The following is a 20,256-nucleotide window of genomic DNA, read 5'->3' on the forward strand; positions in this document are numbered from 1 at the left end:
ATAAAAGGGGCCATGTGCTTGTATTCAGTGTGCTACTCTGTACAATACTGTAGAAGTGTTGTGGAGGTTGTATCACCACCTTTAAAGGTTTATTAAACTATGTTTTTGTATTTCCAGTTTCCTTGCCAACTTCATTTGTAAGTCTAAGGACTTTGTACACAGAAGGGCGAACCCTTTCGGTACCTTTGGGCCTTGCTGAGGCCTGAACTCATCACTCTGACTGACTGCACCTGCTGCACAATCTGGAACTACAGCCCTGTGGATGTCCCTTGTCTCAAGTGGAGTAGAGAGTGGTCTCCCTGCAAGCTACATGTTACCAGAGCGCACCTGCATCAGCCCCACCAACAGTCCTCTGCCTGGAGGGCATCCAGTGGACGTCTAAGGGTTCTGGCCAGGCGCATTGTGGGAATTGTGGTCCCAAACTTTCCAGGACCATCTTGGAGCTTCCAGATGCTTGGATTGTGTTTGGGCCCTTTGCACCCTCAAGAGGAACTTCAGGAAGAAGTTCCAGAAGTTTGGAAAAGTTTGGAGCAACTTTGGAAAACAACTCCATAAGGTGACTAAGTGCTAGAAAGTGTTTATTCTTTAAAGTGTCATATCTCAGGTCCCTGCATTGGATTTGTTTTTGTTTTGGTGTCATTTTTAAGGAAAAATGATGTCCTATTTTTTTAATTGGTGTTGGATTTTAGTGTGTGCTGTGTCTCATTTATTTACTAAATTTGAGTGTTTAAATGCTTCATATACCTGTCTTTGAAGATAAGCCAGCCTTCTGCCAGTTGTGCCCGATGGCAGGGTCATGGGAGCGGTGCCACCCCAGGCTGCCAGCGGTGCCATCCCAGGCTACCAGCTGTGCCACCCCAAGCCAGGCTGCCAGCTGTGCTCGATTCCAGTGGTGCCACCCCAGGCTGCCAGCGGTGCCACCCCAGGCTGCCAGCGGTGCCACCCCAGGCTGCCAATGATGCCACCCCAGGATGCCAGGAGTGCCACCCCAGGCTGCCAGCAGTGCCACCCCAGGCTGCCAGCTGTGCCACCCCAGGCTGCCACCCCAGGCTGCCAGCTGTGCCACCCCAGGCTGCCAGCAGTGCCACCCCAGGCTGCCAGCGGTGCCACCCCAGGCTGCCAGCGGTGCCACCCCGGGGTTGAGCATTGATTGAGACCTGTAGTGAGCCACAGACTCTGTTAGTGGCCTCATTACCAATTGTAGATGCAGCTTTACCACTACTAATAACCCACTGTCCAACAGTCTGCCTGTGGTGTTTGTTGAGCACTTGTTTCTATGGAGCCTGTGGGTCTCTGATGTCGTCTGTAAAGTGTCTGTCAGTCTGTCACTGCGGTCTGACGCTCGCCTGTGGCTGGCAGTCTATTGCATCTGTTGATCTGTCTCTGATGGTTGCCAGTCACTGGTGGAAGGCTGTCTATGGTATCGGTTGGTCTTGGGAGTCTGCCTCCAGTGTCTTCCGCTCATGAGTAGCTGGCTGTCTGTGTTATCTGTTAATCTGTGGTGTCTGTCCCCGGTGTCTGACTGTCACTGGAGGCTACCTGCCTATTGCATCTGTTAATCTGTCTCTGATGGTTGCCAGTCACTGGTGTCTGTCTGTCTATGGTATCTGTTGATCTTGGGTGTTTGTCTCTGGTGTCTGTCTGTCTCTGGGGTCTGTCTGTCTTTGGTATCTGTTGATCGTTGGTGTCTGTCCTCAGTGTCTGACTGTCACTGGTATCTGTCTATGGTATTGGTTGATCGTTGGTGTCTGTCTCTGGTGTCTGTCTGTCTGTGTTATCTGTTGATCTGTGGTGTCTGTCCCCGGTGTCTGACTGTCACTGGAGGCTACCTGCCTATTGCATCTGTTAATCTGTCTCTGATGGTTGCCAGTCACTGGTGTCTGTCTGTTTCTGGTGTCTCAGTGTCACTGGTGTCTGTCTGTCTATGGTATCTGTTGATCTTGGGTGTCTGTCTCTGGTGTCTGTCTGTCTCTGGTGTCTGTCTGTCTTTGGTATCTGTTGATTGTTGGTGTCTGTCCTCAGTGTCTGACTGTCACTGGTGTCTGTCCTCAGTGTCTGACTGTCACTGGTGTCTGTCTGTCTATGGTATCTGTTGATCTTGGGTGTCTGTCTCTGGTGTCTGTCTGTCTCTGGTGTCTGTCTGTCACTGGTGTCTGTCTGTCTCTGGTGTCTCACTGTCACTGGTGTCTGTCTGTCTATGGTATCTGTTGATCTTAGGTGTCTGTCTCTGGTGTCTGTCTGTCTTTGGTATAAGTTGATCGTTGGTGTCTGTCCTCAGTGTCTGACTGTCACTGGTGTCTGTCTGTCACTGGTGTCTGGCTGTCTATGATATCTGTTGATCTTGGGTGTCTGTCTCTGGTGTCTGTCTGTCTCTGGTGTCTGACTGTCACTGGTGTCTGTCTGTCTCTGGTATCTCACTGTCACTGGTGTCTGTCTGTCTATGGTATCTGTTGATCTTGGGTGTCTGTCTCTGGTGTCTGTCTGTCTATGGTATCTGTTGATCTTGGGTGTCTGTCTCTGGTGTCTGTCTGTCTATGGTGTCTGTCTGTCAATGGTATCTGTTGATCTTGGGTGTCTGTCTCTGGTGTCTGTCTGTCTCTGGTGTCTGTCTATGGTATCTGTTGATCTTGGGTGTCTGTCGGTCACTGGTATCTGTCTGTCACTGGTGTCTGTCTGTCTACGGTATCTGTTGATCTTGGGTGTCTGTCTGTCTCTGGTGTCTGTCTGTCACTGGTGTCTGTCTGTCTCTGGTGTCTCACTGTCACTGGTGTCTGTATGTCTACGGTATCTGTTGATCTTGGGTGTCTGTCTGTCTCTGGTGTCTGTCTGTCACTGGTGTCTGTCTGTCTCTGGTGTCTTTCTGTCACTGGTGTCTGTCTGTCTCTGGTGTCTGTCTGTCACTGGTGTCTGTCTGTCTCTGGTGTCTGACTGTCACTGGTGTCTGTCTGTCTCTGGTATCTCACTGTCACTGGTGTCTGTCTGTCTATGGTATCTGTTGATCTTGGGTGTCTGTCTCTGGTGTCTGTCTGTCTCTGGTGTCTGTCTGTCTATGGTATCTGTTGATCTTGGGTGTCTGTCTCTGGTGTCTGTCTGTCTCTGGTGTCTGTCTGTCTATGGTGTCTGTCTGTCAATGGTATCTGTTGATCTTGGGTGTCTGTCTCTGGTGTCTGTCTGTCTCTGGTGTCTGTCTGTCTATGGTATCTGTTGATCTTGGGTGTCTGTCTCTGGTGTCTGTCTGTCTCTGGTGTCTGTCTATGGTATCTGTTGATCTTGGGTGTCTGTCTGTCACTGGTATCTGTCTGTCACTGGTGTCTGTCTGTCTACGGTATCTGTTGATCTTGGGTGTCTGTCTGTCTCTCGTGTCTGTCCGTCACTGGTGTCTGTCTGTCTCTGGTGTCTCACTGTCACTGGTGTCTGTCTGTCTACGGTATCTGTTGATCTTGGGTGTCTGTCTGTCTCTGGTGTCTGTCTGTCACTGGTGTCTGTCTGTCTCTGGTGTCTGTCTGTCACTGGTGTCTGTCTGTCTCTGGTGTCTGTCTGTCACTGGTGTCTGTCTGTCTCTGGTGTCTTTCTGTCACTGGTGTCTGTCTGTCTCTGGTGTCTCACTGTCACTGGTGTCTGTCTGTCTATGGTAGCTGTTGATCTTGGGTGTCTGTCTCTGGTGTCTGTCTGTCTCTGGTGTTTGTCTGTCTTTGGTATCTGTTGGTCGTTGGTGTCTGTCCTCAGTGTCTGTCTGTCTACGGTATCTGTTGATCTTGGGTGTCTGTCTGTCACTGGTGTCTGTCTATCTGCGGTCTCTGTAGCTCCTCGGTGTCTGACAGTCTCGGGAGGCGCCGCGGTCTCACACGGTGACCACATCCAGTCCCCCCTCCCGGTGATGACGCAGGTGCAGCAGCTCACACGGCGGCCGGGCTGCGCTGCCGGGAAGCGCCGAGAGCTCTCGGAGGCTCCGCGCCCTGGGAGGGCCGGCGGCGTCTACAGGAAATACAGAAGAATGCTGGTAATGAGGGGGGGAGGGGGGGGGCTCGAGCGGGGAGATGCGTGACCCCTAGGGTCTGATGAGGCTAAGCATGGCGAGATGCGTGACCCCTAGGGCCTGATGATGCTAAGCATGGCGAGATGCGTGACCCCTAGGGTCTGATGAGGCTAAGCATGGCGAGATGCGTGACCCCTAGGGACTGATGATGCTAAGCATGGCGAGATGCGTGACCTCTGGGGGAGCTGCATGCCAGGCCTGGGGAGATGTGTTCAATACAGAGCCACTCAATGCCAAGTCTGAGGGGAGATATCTGACCACTGGGCATAGTAAGTGCCTGACCCAGAGAGATGTTCGGCCCCTGGGGTACGTCAGTGCCAGGCTGGGGACATGTGCTGCCCCTGGGGTACGTCAGTGCCAGGCTGGGGACATGTGCTACCCCTGGGGTACGTCAGTGCCAGGCTGGGGACATGTGCTGCCCCTGAGGTAAGTCAGTGCCAGGCTGGGGACATGTGCTGCCCCTGGGGTAAGTCAGTGCCAAGCTGGGAACATGTGCTGCCTCTGGGGTAAGTCAGTGCCAAGCTGGGGACTTGTGCTGCCTCTGGGGTAAGTCAGTGCCAAGCTGGGGACATGTGCTGCCCCTGGGGTACATCAGTGCCAGGTCTGGGGACATGTGCTGCCCCTGGGGTACGTCAGTGCCAGGCTGGGGACATGTGCTGCCTCTGGGGTACGTCAGTGCCAGGCTGGGGACATGTGCTGCCCCTGGGGTAAACCAGTGCCAGGCTGGGGACATGTGCTGCCTCTGGGGTAAACCAGTGCCAGACTGGGGACATGTGCTGCCCCTGGGGTACGTCAGTGCCAGGCTGGGGACATGTGCTGCCTCTGGCGTACGTCAGTGCCAAGCTGGGGACATGTGCTGCCCCTGGGGTACGTCAGTGCCAGGTCTGGGGACATGTGCTGCCCCTGGGGTACGTCAGTGCCAGGCTGGGGACATGTGCTGCCTCTGGGGTACGTCAGTGCCAGGCTGGGGACATGTGCTGCCCCTGGGGTAAACCAGTGCCAGGCTGGGGACATGTGCTGCCTCTGGGGTAAACCAGTGCCAGACTGGGGACATGTGCTGCCCCTGGGGTACGTCAGTGCCAGGCTGGGGACATGTGCTGCCTCTGGGGTACGTCAGTGCCAGGCCTGGGGACATGTGCTGCCTCTGGGGTACGTCAGTGCCAGGCTGGGGACATGTGCTGCCCCTGGGGTACGTCAGTGCCAGGCTGGGGACATGTGCTGCCCCTGAGGTAAGTCAGTGCCAGGCTGGGGACATGTGCTGCCCCTGGGGTAAGTCAGTGCCAAGCTGGGAACATGTGCTGCCTCTGGGGTAAGTCAGTGCCAAGCTGGGGACTTGTGCTGCCTCTGGGGTAAGTCAGTGCCAAGCTGGGGACATGTGCTGCCCCTGGGGTACGTCAGTGCCAGGTCTGGGGACATGTGCTGCCCCTGGGGTACGTCAGTGCCAGGCTGGGGACATGTGCTGCCTCTGGGGTACGTCAGTGCCAGGCTGGGGACATGTGCTGCCCCTGGGGTAAACCAGTGCCAGGCTGGGGACATGTGCTGCCTCTGGGGTAAACCAGTGCCAGACTGGGGACATGTGCTGCCCCTGGGGTACGTCAGTGCCAGGCTGGGGACATGTGCTGCCTCTGGGGTACGTCAGTGCCAAGCTGAGGACATGTGCTGCCCCTGGGGTACGTCAGTGCCAGGTCTGGGGACATGTGCTGCCCCTGGGGTACGTCAGTGCCAGGCTGGGGACATGTGCTGCCTCTGGGGTACGTCAGTGCCAGGCTGGGGACATGTGCTGCCCCTGGGGTAAACCAGTGCCAGGCTGGGGACATGTGCTGCCTCTGGGGTAAACCAGTGCCAGACTGGGGACATGTGCTGCCCCTGGGGTACGTCAGTGCCAGGCTGGGGACATGTGCTGCCTCTGGGGTACGTCAGTGCCAGGCCTGGGGACATGTGCTGCCTCTGGGGTAAGTCAGTGCCAGGCTGGGGAGATATGCGGCCTCAGGGGTAAGTCAGTGCCAGGCTGGGGACATGTGCTGCCCCTGGGGTAAACCAGTGCCAGGCTGGGGACATGTGCTGCCTCTGGGGTAAACCAGTGCCAGACTGGGGACATGTGCTGCCCCTGGGGTACGTCAGTGCCAGGCTGGGGACATGTGCTGCCTCTGGGGTACGTCAGTGCCAGGCTGGGGACATGTGCTGCCCCTGGGGTAAACCAGTGCCAGGCTGGGGAGATATGCGGCCTCAGGGGTACGTCAGTGCCAGGCTGGGGACATGTGCTGCCTCTGGGGTACGTCAGTGCCAGGCTGGGGACATGTGCTGCCCCTGGGGTAAACCAGTGCCAGACTGGGGACATGTGCTGCCTCTGGGGTACGTCAGTGCCAGGCTGGGGACATGTGCTGCCCCTGGGGTACGTCAGTGCCAGGCTGGGGACATGTGCTGCCCCTGGGGTACGTCAGTGCCAGGCTGGGAACATGTGCTGCCCCTGGGGTACGTCAGTGCCAGGCTGGGAACATGTGCTGCCTCTGGGGTACGTCAGTGCCAGGCTGGGGACATGTGCTGCCTCTGGGGTAAGTCAGTGCCAGGCTGGGGACATGTGCTGCCCCTGGGGTACGTCAGTGCCAGGCTGGGGACATGTGCTGCCCCTGGGGTACGTCAGTGCCAGGCTGGGAACATGTGCTGCCCCTGGGGTACGTCAGTGCCAGGCTGGGAACATGTGCTGCCTCTGGGGTACGTCAGTGCCAGGCTGGGGACATGTGCTGCCTCTGGGGTAAACCAGTGCCAGACTGGGGACATGTGCTGCCTCTGGGGTAAGTCAGTGCCAGGCTGGGAACATGTGCTGCCCCTGGGGTACGTCAGTGCCAGGCTGGGGACATGTGCTGCCCCTGGGGTATGTCAGTGCCAGGCTGGGGACATGTTCTGCCTCTGGGGTACGTCAGTGCCAGGCTGGGAACATGTGCTGCCTCTGGGGTACGTCAGTGCCAGGCTGGGGACATGTGCTGCCTCTGGGGTACGTCAGTGCCAGGCTGGGGACATGTGCTGCCTCTGGGGTACGTCAGTGCCAGGCTGGGGAGATATGCGGCCTCAGGGGTAAGTCAGTGCCAGGCTGGGGACATGTGCTGCCCCTGGGGTAAACCAGTGCCAGGCTGGGGACATGTGCTGCCTCTGGGGTAAGTCAGTGCCAGGCTGGGGACATGTGCTGCCCCTGGGGTAAGTCAGTGCCAGGCCTGGGGACATGTGCTGCCCCTGGGGTAAGTCAGTGCCAGGCTGGGGACATGTGCTGCCCCTGGGGTAAGGCAGTGCCAGGCTGGGGACATGTGCTGCCTCTGGGGTAAGTCAGTGCCAGGCTGGGGACATGTGCTGCCCCTGGGGTAAGTCAGTGCCAGGCCTGGGGACATGTGCTGCCCCTGGGGTAAGTCAGTGCCAGGCTGGGGACATGTACTGCCCCTGGGGTAAGGCAGTGCCAGGCTGGGGACATGTGCTGCCTCTGGGGTAAGTCAGTGCCAGGCTGGGGACATGTGCTGCCCCTGGGGTAAGTCAGTGCCAGGCTGGGGACATGTGCTGCCTCTGGGGTAAGTCATTGCCAGGCTGGGGACATGTGCTGCCTCTGGGGTAAGTCAGTGCCAGGCTGGGGACATGTGCTGCCCCTGGGGTAAGTCAGTGCCAGGTCTGGGGACATGTTCGGCCTCTGGGGTAAGTCAGTGCCAGGCCTGGGGACATGTGCTGCCTCTGGGGTAAGTCAGTGCCAGGCTGGGGACATGTGCTGCCCCTGAGGTAAGTCAGTGCCAGGCTGGGGACATGTGCTGCCCCTGGGGTAAGGCAGTGCCAGGCTGGGGACATGTGCTGCCTCTGGGGTAAGTCAGTGCCAGGCTGGGGACATGTGCTGCCCCTGGGGTAAGTCAGTGCCAGGCCTGGGGACATGTGCTGCCCCTGGGGTAAGTCAGTGCCAGGCTGGGGACATGTACTGCCCCTGGGGTAAGGCAGTGCCAGGCTGGGGACATGTGCTGCCTCTGGGGTAAGTCAGTGCCAGGCTGGGGACATGTGCTGCCCCTGGGGTAAGTCAGTGCCAGGCTGGGGACATGTGCTGCCTCTGGGGTAAGTCAGTGCCAGGCTGGGGACATGTGCTGCCCCTGGGGTAAGTCAGTGCCAGGCTGGGGACATGTGCTGCCTCTGGGGTAAGTCATTGCCAGGCTGGGGACATGTGCTGCCTCTGGGGTACGTCAGTGCCAGGCTGGGGACATGTGCTGCCTCTGGGGTAAGTCAGTGCCAGGCTGGGGACATGTGCTGCCCCTGGGGTACGTCAGTGCCAGGCTGGGGACATGTGCTGCCCCTGGGGTACGTCAGTGCCAGGCTGGGAACATGTGCTGCCCCTGGGGTACGTCAGTGCCAGGCTGGGAACATGTGCTGCCTCTGGGGTACGTCAGTGCCAGGCTGGGGACATGTGCTGCCTCTGGGGTAAACCAGTGCCAGACTGGGGACATGTGCTGCCTCTGGGGTAAGTCAGTGCCAGGCTGGGAACATGTGCTGCCCCTGGGGTACGTCAGTGCCAGGCTGGGGACATGTGCTGCCCCTGGGGTATGTCAGTGCCAGGCTGGGGACATGTTCTGCCTCTGGGGTACGTCAGTGCCAGGCTGGGAACATGTGCTGCCTCTGGGGTACGTCAGTGCCAGGCTGGGGACATGTGCTGCCTCTGGGGTACGTCAGTGCCAGGCTGGGGACATGTGCTGCCTCTGGGGTACGTCAGTGCCAGGCTGGGGAGATATGCGGCCTCAGGGGTAAGTCAGTGCCAGGCTGGGGACATGTGCTGCCCCTGGGGTAAACCAGTGCCAGGCTGGGGACATGTGCTGCCTCTGGGGTAAGTCAGTGCCAGGCTGGGGACATGTGCTGCCCCTGGGGTAAGTCAGTGCCAGGCCTGGGGACATGTGCTGCCCCTGGGGTAAGTCAGTGCCAGGCTGGGGACATGTGCTGCCCCTGGGGTAAGGCAGTGCCAGGCTGGGGACATGTGCTGCCTCTGGGGTAAGTCAGTGCCAGGCTGGGGATATGTGCTGCCCCTGGGGTAAGTCAGTGCCAGGCCTGGGGACATGTGCTGCCCCTGGGGTAAGTCAGTGCCAGGCTGGGGACATGTACTGCCCCTGGGGTAAGGCAGTGCCAGGCTGGGGACATGTGCTGCCTCTGGGGTAAGTCAGTGCCAGGCTGGGGACATGTGCTGCCCCTGGGGTAAGTCAGTGCCAGGCTGGGGACATGTGCTGCCTCTGGGGTAAGTCATTGCCAGGCTGGGGACATGTGCTGCCTCTGGGGTAAGTCAGTGCCAGGCTGGGGACATGTGCTGCCCCTGGGGTAAGTCAGTGCCAGGTCTGGGGACATGTTCGGCCTCTGGGGTAAGTCAGTGCCAGGCCTGGGGACATGTGCTGCCTCTGGGGTAAGTCAGTGCCAGGCTGGGGACATGTGCTGCCCCTGAGGTAAGTCAGTGCCAGGCTGGGGACATGTGCTGCCCCTGGGGTACGTCAGTGCCAGGCTGGGAACATGTGCTGCCCCTGAGGTAAGTCAGTGCCAGGCTGGGGACATGTGCTGCCCCTGGGGTACGTCAGTGCCAGGCTGGGGACATGTGCTGCCCCTGGGGTACGTCAGTGCCAGGCTGGGAACATGTGCTGCCTCTGGGGTAAGTCAGTGCCAGGCTGGGAACATGTGCTGCCTCTGGGGTACGTCAGTGCCAGGCTGGGGACATGTGCTGCCCCTGGGGTACGTCAGTGCCAGGCTGGGGACATGTGCTGCCTCTGGGGTACGTCAGTGCCAGGCTGGGGACATGTGCTGCCCCTGGGGTACGTCAGTGCCAGGCTGGGTACATGTGCTGCCCCTGGGGTACGTCAGTGCCAGGCTGGGGACATGTGCTGCCTCTGGGGTACGTCAGTGCCAGGCTGGGGACATGTGCTGCCTCTGGGGTACGTCAGTGCCAGGCTGGGGAGATATGCGGCCTCAGGGGTAAGTCAGTGCCAGGCTGGGGACATGTGCTGCCCCTGGGGTAAACCAGTGCCAGGCTGGGGACATGTGCTGCCTCTGGGGTAAGTCAGTGCCAGGCTGGGGACATGTGCTGCCCCTGGGGTAAGTCAGTGGCAAGCCTGGGGACATGTGCTGCCTCTGGGGTAAACCAGTGCCAGACTGGGGACATGTGCTGCCTCTGGGGTAAGTCAGTGCCAGGCTGGGGACATGTGCTGCCCCTGGGGTAAGTCAGTGCCAGGCCTGGGGACATGTGCTGCCCCTGGGGTAAGTCAGTGCCAGGCTGGGGACATGTGCTGCCTCTGGGATAAGTCAGTGCCAGGCCTGGGGACATGTGCTGCCTCTGGGGTAAGTCAGTGCCAGGCTGGGGATATATGCTGCCCCTGGGGTAAGTCAGTGCCAGGCTGGGGACATGTGCTGCCTCTGGGGTAAGTCATTGCCAGGCTGGGGACATGTGCTGCCTCTGGGGTAAGTCAGTGCCAGGCTGGGGACATGTGCTGCCCCTGGGGTAAGTCAGTGCCAGGTCTGGGGACATGTTCGGCCTCTGGGGTAAGTCAGTGCCAGGCCTGGGGACATGTGCTGCCTCTGGGGTAAGTCAGTGCCAGGCTGGGGACATGTGCTGCCCTGAGGTAAGTCAGTGCCAGGCTGGGGACATGTGCTGCCCCTGGGGTACGTCAGTGCCAGGTCTGGGGACTTGTGCTGCCTCTGGGGTAAGTCAGTGCCAGGCTGGGGACATGTGCTGCCTCTGAGGTAAGTCAATGCCAGGCTGGGGACATGTGCTGCCTCTGGGGTACGTCAGTGCCAGGTCTGGGGACATGTGCCGGGTAGATCTGAGTCCCAAGCCTCGTCAGGCCTAGCACGCTGCGGTGCCCACCCTGTGGCCTGGCTGGGTCGGCAGGGCCTGGCCTTCAGCCAGCAGCTCCTGTAATTTACAGCGCCCAGAACCGAGAAAACATGCGCCCCGAGCGCTATATGTATAAACAAAGCTGTTAACTCCAGCGCCTCCTGTGCAGCGCCTTTCATGTGACCCTGGCATCGGGCACAGCTGGCAGCCTGGAGTGGCACCGCTGGAGCCTGGGGTGGCACCGCTCTCCCAGGCTCAGGGCCTCACAGCTGACTCTGTTACCCTGGCAGCCTGGAGTGGCACCGCTGGCATCGAGCACAACTGGCAGACTGGCCTGGGGTGGCACAGCTGACAGCCTGGGTTGGCACCGCTCCCATGGCCCTGGCATCGGGCACAGCTGGTAGCCTGGGGTGGCTCAGCTGGCAGCCTGGGGTAGCACCGCTGGCAGCCTGTGGTGGCACCGCTGGCAGATTGGGGTGGCACAGCTGGTAGCCTGGGGTGGCACAGCTGACAGCCTGGGTTGGCACCGCTCCCATGGCCCTGGTATCGGGCACAGCTGGTAGCCTGGGGTGGCACAGCTGGCAGCCTGGGGTAGCACCGCTGGCAGCCTGGGGTGGCACACAGCTGGCAGCCTGGGGTGGCACAGCCCTCCTCCAGGTCACCCCAGGCTCGGGGCCCTCTCAGCTGGCTCTGTTGCCCTGGCAGCCGGCTGGGCTGGGCGGAAGCGTCTGTGTACACAACAGGGCAGGGAAAGCCCCGACCTCCCCGCAGCCGCGGGGCATGCTGGGTAGGCACGTGATTTCTTCTAAAGCAGCCAGTGCCAGGCAGTCACCTCTCCGGGCAGCATCTCACGCCAGCTGCCCCCAGGGCTGGCATGTGACCCCTCAGACCTCTGACGTCACCCTCCCCAGGTCTCTGATGACATGTCACCCTCCAAGGCGCATGAGAGCAGAGAAAGAGGCCCGGAGAGGGATGATGCAGACAGTGACTGTAGGAGAGCAGGGTCTGCTTACTATAATTACCCCCACTTTTTACGGGTGTTTCACAGTTTTTTTGACTTTAGTCTGGCTGGGGCCTGCTATCCAGGACCCCCGCCTAGCTACTTTCTCCTATAAATTGTTTGCATGTACTTTAAGTACACTCCAGATTGGATACTGGGGTACCCTTATAAGTCCATAGGATATGGTATACTATGGACCCAGGGCATAGGTACCCCAGAGGCCTCCCAGGGGCTGCAGCATGTACTATGCCACCCCTGAGAGACCAATCGAAATGGCACCACAGGTCTGCTACTACAGCCTGGGTAAGGTGGTGCATGCACCCCTTACTTAGATATAGGTTCACTATATATATTCTAAATCACTGCACATATAAACCTATCAGTCACCCCTATGGCAGGCCTTATCAATCCTGAAGCAGGGTGCTGGGTTTTGTGTGAGAGGGTGACCCTGCATGAGCAGAGCCCCTCTGCAGCCTTCGGAACCTATTCTCTGGGGTTGTTTGTGATGCAGCCAACCATATATATTTAAGTGCATTATAATCCTCCCGGTAAATGCTAACTTTAAAACGGCTGCTTATAAACATGTCGTGTTTGGTGTCAAACACCTTGGAATCATACCTCCCCGCCAGTAACTTGCGGGGGAGGTATGAGTCCACCCTCCTAGAGGGGCATATGTGGGTCACTGGTTTACCCTGTACCAGCTTTCTCGACCTGGGCAGCACAAAACGGATGCTGCCAGCCACAGACACGAGTCTGCCCTCCTGCTGCTGAGCGGGGCTCGAGCAGGGGAGGCTTGGACAATAGGTTACCTGTCACAAGGAGGTGTGACCACCTCCTGGATAGGCTTTAGTGTATTGGGGCTGGGAGGTGGCACTCTGAGAGTGCCAGAGAGTCTGCACTGGGGGCACATTTGATGTCCCTGTGCACAGTCCAGCTCAAACCAGTTGCAGGAGCCATTTGCTCCCGCTCAGGTGCAAAACTGGACAAAAGACATGGGTGTAGCCACCCCTCTGTCCTGCCCCTCCCTAGGAGGGTTCCCAGAGTCAGTCAAACCCTTCCCTGGGTATAAAGTAGGAAACCTGACTACAGGATTTTAGATGATTTTTCCTGGACTAAACTCTGCAAGCAGAAACCAAGTACTTTGACGGTCTACACTTCGCTGGACGACAGAAGAATCTCCCGTGGAGCAGCAGGAACCTTAACGCATCTGACCGGTGTGTTTAGCACAACATTGGAGAGGCAAAGCGTATCTATACAAATATGTGGCCTTTGATGCCATATAAATCAAAATAGATGACAGGAGTAATGGTTTTCCAGTCGGTGACGTGATTTTCAAATGCTTTTATTGCGTATCATAAAGTCCACAGCCAAAAACTCCACAGCCTACGCGTTTCGCCCAACACGGGCTTCTTCAGGGCTTAGTATCGTATCTCGGTACTGTTTTGACTCCGAAAAATGAGTATTTCCATAGATGTGTTTCTTCGGAAGGAATACCGAGGGTGAAGGGTCCCGACGTAGGAGATACTGTGCCTTAATCGGCATGGTATAGCGACACGGCTAAATTTGAAGCTTTCTTGCCAACCTCCCAAATAAGGGGTTTGACAGCACATAAAGGATCAGGAGATAATACCTGACCTGTCTCAAGCGTGGTCTCAGGGAAAAGGGACGCATTCGCTAGTCTTTTGGAAACACATCTATGGAAATACTCATTTTTCGGAGTCAAAACAGTACCGAGATACGATACTAAGCCCTGAAGAAGCCCGTGTTGGGCGAAACGCGTAGGCTGTGGAGTTTTTGGCTGTGGACTTTATGATACGCAATAAAAGCATTTGAAAATCACGTCACCGACTGGAAAACCATTACTCCTGTCATCTATTTTGATTTATATGGCATCAAAGGCCACATATTTGTATAGATACGCTTTGCCTCTCCAATGTTGTGCTAAACATGTTTATATGTTAAGACCTTTTTGGTGGCTGTTCTTAGGAGGTGGGCAAGAGTGATAATATTTAAACGCTTACCAAAGAACGGTGAAAATACTGTTTGTTCAGTGCAGCAATAGTACCTGCCACCTTTTTGTGTTGTAAAGCATCTGACCGGTGTGCATCTCCCAAGCTCCTGAAGACTCCAAAGATTTTTGCAGCACAACTGGTGGGTTCCCATGCGTCTCTGAGGTTAATCTGCTCTCTCAGCAATTCTGAGGCCCGTATCCCTCGTGGGGACCGTGCAACCCGAATCCCTGTGCACCGTGTACTGTTGCAGCAGCATCTGTTTTTTGATGATCCCTGAGGCTGTGCATTGGACTACCAGTAGTCCCCACTCGAGCAGTATCTCCACTGAAGATCTCCGGCCTCCACTCCACGAGTGCTCTGTGGGCTGGTGCTTTGCGATTCAGCTCGAGGTCTCTTTGCGATCCCTGGTCCGTTGGCCTTGTGAGGGTCACTGATTTTCCTTGGGCTTCCCTGGTAGCTCCAGACGTGTTGGGACTCCCCATAGCTTGGAGAGTCTCCTGGACCTTGCTGGTCCACACCGTAACCGGTTTCCTCTTCCCGCGTGGGTTGCATTTGCCAAGGCTTGTTGGTGTTCAATCTGGACACTGACCCCTCAGCACTCGACATCCTTCATGGGACAGCTCACCTCCAGACTTCGGTCATCGTCGACGTCTCCTGGTCCCCGTGGCTCCAGAGTCAAGCACCCCGTCATCTCACCTGAAGCCCCTGATATCGGTGGGCATTCGTCTATCCAGCCCCTGGTCACCCTGAAGTGACCCAGACTCTGTCCCCTCTGCTTTCAGGTTCTTCTCTCCTCGGAACCAGGCTTGGATCCCACCGGACACTTTTCATCTTCCCGGAAGCAGCACTTCTTTGCATCACACAATTGAAATCGACAAAGGTTTCCGACACCACTTTACCCCTCTGTACTCACAAGGGTGAACCCTCTATGTTCCCAAGGGTTTGCTCAAAGTCCTGTCCTAAGTGTCCTTAAACCGTGAATTTCCAACCGCAACTTTCCCATAGAGTTGTACAGAACCTGTGTCTGTGTTCCCACACTGCACCCGTCCTCCGTGGACTCCTGTGCCCCTCCTCTGGGTGGTTCCTTGGGGTCCCAGCGATTCTACGTGTCAGGCACGGTGTCTAGTGAAGTCGTTGTTGTTATATCATTTTGTTTGTATATGGTTCGGTCTCCCCCTGGAGGCCACTGTGTAATGTGCCATTTACTGTTGTTCTACTGATTAAGTATTGTGTGCCTTGTGTTCTAATTTCGTCTAGAGATTAGTATAGAGTGTTTAGTAATAAATACATATATTTTATAACACATGTGTGGTTCTCCTTTCATTTGATCATTCAAGAGATTATAGACTGGTAAAACAAGCAGCTTTACATTCCTTCAAGACTTACCCTGAAGGCTGCTCTCCACAGCTAACACAAGGATAGCTTTCTATATAGGTTGTCTTTAAACCTCCCATCAATAAGGGTCGTTTGGAATGGGACAAGAAGCCCACTAGAATAGTGGACAGCATATGCCAGGCCAACTTCTCACAAGGGGCAGCAGAGTGTCTCCACCTCCCCACATACAGACCTCAGGGGAAGTAGAGGGGATACTAATGGCCCAAACAGACCCCTTGTGCACTTCCACCTCATGACGTCAATGTCCGGTGAGGGGTCCCACGTCCTCGCATACAGACCTCAGGGGCGGCAGAGTGCCTCACCTCCCCACATACAGACCTCAGGGGCGGCAGAGTGCCCCTACTCCCCACATCCAGACCTCATGGGTAGCAAACAGCCTTCACCTCACCACATACAGACCTCAGGGGGAGTAGAGGGGGATACTACTGGCCCACACAGACCCCTTGCACACTTCCAACTCAAGACGTAAATGTCCAGTGAGGGGTCCTTCCCACCCCCTCACACACAGACCTCAGGAGGCCCTCCTTCCCACACAGACCTCAATGGCAGGCTGGAAGTCCCCAGGTAGGAGTTTGTGCCTCACCTGCCGGAGGTTGTTGAAAGTGTCCAGGTTCTTCTGGCCCTGCAGGAAGAGATGGACGAGCCTCTGGATGGCTGGGAAGTTGCCCTGCGCCACAGCAATGTGCAGAGCCCTGGGATAAGAGGAGAGTGTGGTTAGTAAGAGAGCTCCACAGCACGAGGAGAGTCCCACAGCATGAGGAGAGTCCCGCAGCATGAGGAGAGTCCCAAAGCATGAGGAGAGTCACACAGCATGAGGAGAGTCCCACAGCATGAGGAGAGTCCCACAGCATGAGGAGAGTCCCACAGCATGAGGAGAGTCCAACAGCATGAGGAGAGTCCAACAGCATGAGGAGAGTCCAACAGCATGAGGAGAATCCCACAGCATGAGGAGAGTCCAACAGCATGAGGAGAATCCCACAGCATGAGGAGAGTCCCACAGCATGAGGAGAGTCCCACAGCATGAGGAGAGTCCCACAACATGAGGAGAATCCTGCAGCATGAGGAGAGTCCCACAGCATGAGGAGAGTCCCACAGCATGAGGAGAATCCCACAGAATGAGGAGAATCCCACAGCATGAGGAGAGTCCCAGAGCATGAGGAGAGTCCCACAGCATGAGGAGAGTCCCAGAGCATGAGGAGAGTCCCAGAGCATGAGGAGAATCACACAGCATGAGGAGAGTCCCACAGCATGAGGAGAATCCCACAGCATGAGGAGAGTCCCAAAGCATGAGGAGAGTCACACAGCATGAGGAGAGTCCCACAGCATGAGGAGAGTCCCACAGCATGAGGAGAGTCCCACAGCATGAGGAGAGTCCAACAGCATGAGGAGAGTCCAACAGCATGAGGAGAGTCCAACAGCATGAGGAGAATCCCACAGCATGAGGAGAGTCCAACAGCATGAGGAGAATCCCACAGCATGAGGAGAGTCCCACAGCATGAGGAGAGTCCCACAGCATGAGGAGAGTCCCACAACATGAGGAGAATCCTGCAGCATGAGGAGAGTCCCACAGCATGAGGAGAGTCCCACAGCATGAGGAGAATCCCACAGAATGAGGAGAATCCCACAGCATGAGGAGAGTCCCAGAGCATGAGGAGAGTCCCACAGCATGAGGAGAGTCCCAGAGCATGAGGAGAGTCCCAGAGCATGAGGAGAATCACACAGCATGAGGAGAGTCCCACAGCATGAGGAGAATCCCACAGCATGAGGAGAGTCCCAGAGCATGAGGAGAGTCCAACAGCATGAGGAGAATCCCACAGCATGAGGAGAGTCCCACAGCATGAGGAGAGTCCCACAGCATGAGGAGAGTCCCACAGTATGAGGAGAGTCCTGCAGCATGAGGAGAGTCCCACAGTATGAGGAGAGTCCCACAGCATGAGGAGAGTCCCAGAGCATGAGGAGAGTCCCACAGCATGAGGAGAGCCCCACAGCATGAGGAGTGTCCCACAGCATGAGGAGTGTCCCACAGCATGAGGAGAATCACACAGCATGAGGAGAGTCCCACAGCATGAGGAGAGCCACACAGCATGAGGAGAGTCCCACAGCATGAGGAGAATCCAACAGCATGAGGAGAGTCCCAGAGCATGAGGAGAGTCCCACAGCATGAGGAGAGTCCCACAACATGAGGAGAATCCTGCAGCATGAGGAGAGTCCCACAGCATGAGGAGAGTCACACAGCACGAGGAGAGAGCCACAGTATGAGGAGAGTCACACAGCATGAGGAGAGCCCCACAGCATGAGGAGAGTCCAACAGCATGAGGAGAATCCCACAGCATGAGGAGTGTCCCACAGCATGAGGAGAATCCCACAGCATGAGGAGAATCCTGCCGCATGAGGAGAGCCCCACAGCATGAGGAGTGTCCCACAGCATGAGGAGAATCCCACAGCATGAGGAGAGTCCCACAGCATGAGGAGTGTCCCACAGCATGAGGAGAGTCCCACAGCATGAGGAGAATCACACAGCATGAGGAGAGTCCCACAGCATGAGGAGTGTCCCACAGCATGAGGAGAATCCCACAGCATGAGGAGAGTCCCACAGCATGAGGAGAGTCCCACAGCATGAGGAGAGTCCCAGAGCATGAGGAGAGTCCCACAGCATGAGGAGTGTCCCACAGCATAAGGAGAGTCCCACAGCATGAGGAGAATCCCACAGCATGAGGAGAGTCCCACAGCATGAGGAGAGTCCCAGAGCATGAGGAGAGTCCCACAGCATGAGGAGTGTCCCACAGCATAAGGAGAGTCCCACAGCATGAGGAGAATCCCACAGAATGAGGAGAATCCCACAGCATGAGGAGAGTCCCACAGCATGAGGAGAGTCCCAGAGCATGAGGAGAGTCCCACAGCATGAGGAGTGTCCCACAGCATAAGGAGAGTCCCACAGCATGAGGAGAATCCCACAGAATGAGGAGAATCCCACAGCATGAGGAGAGTCCCACAGCACGAGGAGAGTCCCACAGCATGAGGAGAGTCCCAGAGCATGAGGAGAGTCCCACAGCATGAGGAGAGTCCCAGAGCATGAGGAGAGTCCCACAGCATGAGGAGAGTCACACAGCATGAGGAGAGTCCCAGAGCATGAGGAGAGTCCCACAGCATGAGGAGAGCCACATAGCATGAGGAGAGTCCCACAGCATGAGGAGAATCCCACAGCATGAGGAGAATCCCACAGAATGAGGAGAGTCCCACAGCATGAGGAGAGTCCTGCAGCATGAGGAGAGTCCTGCAGCATGAGGAGAGTCCCACAGTATGAGGAGAGTCCCACAGCATGAGGAGAGTCCCACAGCATGAGGAGAATCCCACAGCACGAGGAGAGAGCCACAGTATGAGGAGAGTCCCACAGCATGAGGAGAGTCCCACAGCATGAGGAGAATCCCACAGCATGAGGAGTGTCCCACAGCATGAGGAGAGTCCCACAGCATGAGGAGAATCCTGCAGCATGAGGAGAGCCCCACAGCATGAGGAGTGTCCCACAGCATGAGGAGAATCCCACAGCATGAGGAGTGTCCCACAGCATGAGGAGAGTCCCACAGCATGAGGAGAATCACACAGCATGAGGAGAGTCCCACAACATGAGGAGAGTCCCAGAGCATGAGGAGTGTCCCACAGCATGAGGAGAGTCCCACAGCATGAGGAGAATCACACAGCATGAGGAGAGTCCCACAGCATGAGGAGAGTCCCAGAGCATGAGGAGAGTCCCACAGCATGAGGAGAGTCACACAGCATGAGGAGAGTCCCATAGCATGAGGAGAGTCCCACAGCATGAGGAGAGCCACACAGCATGAGGAGAGTCCCACAGCATGAGGAGAATCCAACAGCATGAGGAGAGTCCCAGAGCATGAGGAGAGTCCCAGAGCATGAGGAGAATCCCACAGCATGAGGAGAGTCCCACAGCATGAGGAGAGTCCCACAACATGAGGAGAATCCTGCAGCATGAGGAGAATCCCACAGCATGAGGAGTGTCCCACAGCATGAGGAGTGTCCCACAGCATGAGGAAAATCACACAGCATGAGGAGAGTCCCACAGCATGAGGAGAATCCCACAGCATGAGGAGAATCCCACAGAATGAGGAGAATCCCACAGCATGAGGAGAGTCCCACAGCATGAGGAGAGTCCCACAAAATGAGGAGAATCCTGCAGCATGAGGAGAGTCCCACAGCATGAGGAGAGTCCTGCAGCATGAGGAGAGTCCCACAGCATGAGGAGAGTCCCAGAGCATGAGGAGAGTCCCAGAGCATGAGGAGAATCCCACAGCATGAGGAGAGTCCCAGAGCATGAGGAGAATCCCACAGAATGAGGAGAATCCCACAGCATGAGGAGAGTCCCACAGCATGAGGAGAGTCCCACAAAATGAGGAGAATCCTGCAGCATGAGGAGAGTCCCACAGCATGAGGAGAGTCCTGCAGCATGAGGAGAGTCCCACAGCATGAGGAGAGTCCCAGAGCATGAGGAGAGTCCCAGAGCATGAGGAGAATCCCACAGCATGAGGAGAGTCCCACAGCATGAGGAGAGTCCCACAACATGAGGAGAATCCTGCAGCATGAGGAGAATCCCACAGCATGAGGAGTGTCCCACAGCATGAGGAGTGTCCCACAGCATGAGGAGAATCACACAGCATGAGGAGAGTCCCACAGCATGAGGAGAATCCCACAGCATGAGGAGAATCCCACAGAATGAGGAGAATCCCACAGCATGAGGAGAGTCCCACAGCATGAGGAGAGTCCCACAAAATGAGGAGAATCCTGCAGCATGAGGAGAGTCCCACAGCATGAGGAGAATCCAACAGCATGAGGAGAGTCCCACAGCATGAGCAGAATCACACAGCATGAGGAGTGTCCCACAGCATGAGGAGAATCCCACAGCATGAGGAGAGTCCCAGAGCATGAGGAGAGTCCCACAGCATGAGCAGAATCACACAGCATGAGGAGTGTCCCACAGCAT

General features: G+C 56.8%; 1 protein-coding gene across 1 annotated transcript in view; it reads right to left on the reverse strand.

Annotated features, from left to right (window-relative positions):
* The window catches only part of BCL3 (BCL3 transcription coactivator), a 120,901-nt gene that overhangs the window by 33,803 nt on the left and 66,842 nt on the right, over nt 1-20,256 (reverse strand). The window contains exon 3 of the mRNA XM_078651275.1: nt 15,847-15,955. Coding sequence (XP_078507401.1) covers nt 15,847-15,955 — 109 coding nt within the window. The remainder of the gene's footprint in view (nt 1-15,846; nt 15,956-20,256) is intronic.

The sequence above is a fragment of the Lissotriton helveticus genome, chromosome 7 (assembly GCF_964261635.1).
Source record: "Lissotriton helveticus chromosome 7, aLisHel1.1, whole genome shotgun sequence".
NCBI lineage: Eukaryota > Metazoa > Chordata > Amphibia > Caudata > Salamandridae > Lissotriton > Lissotriton helveticus.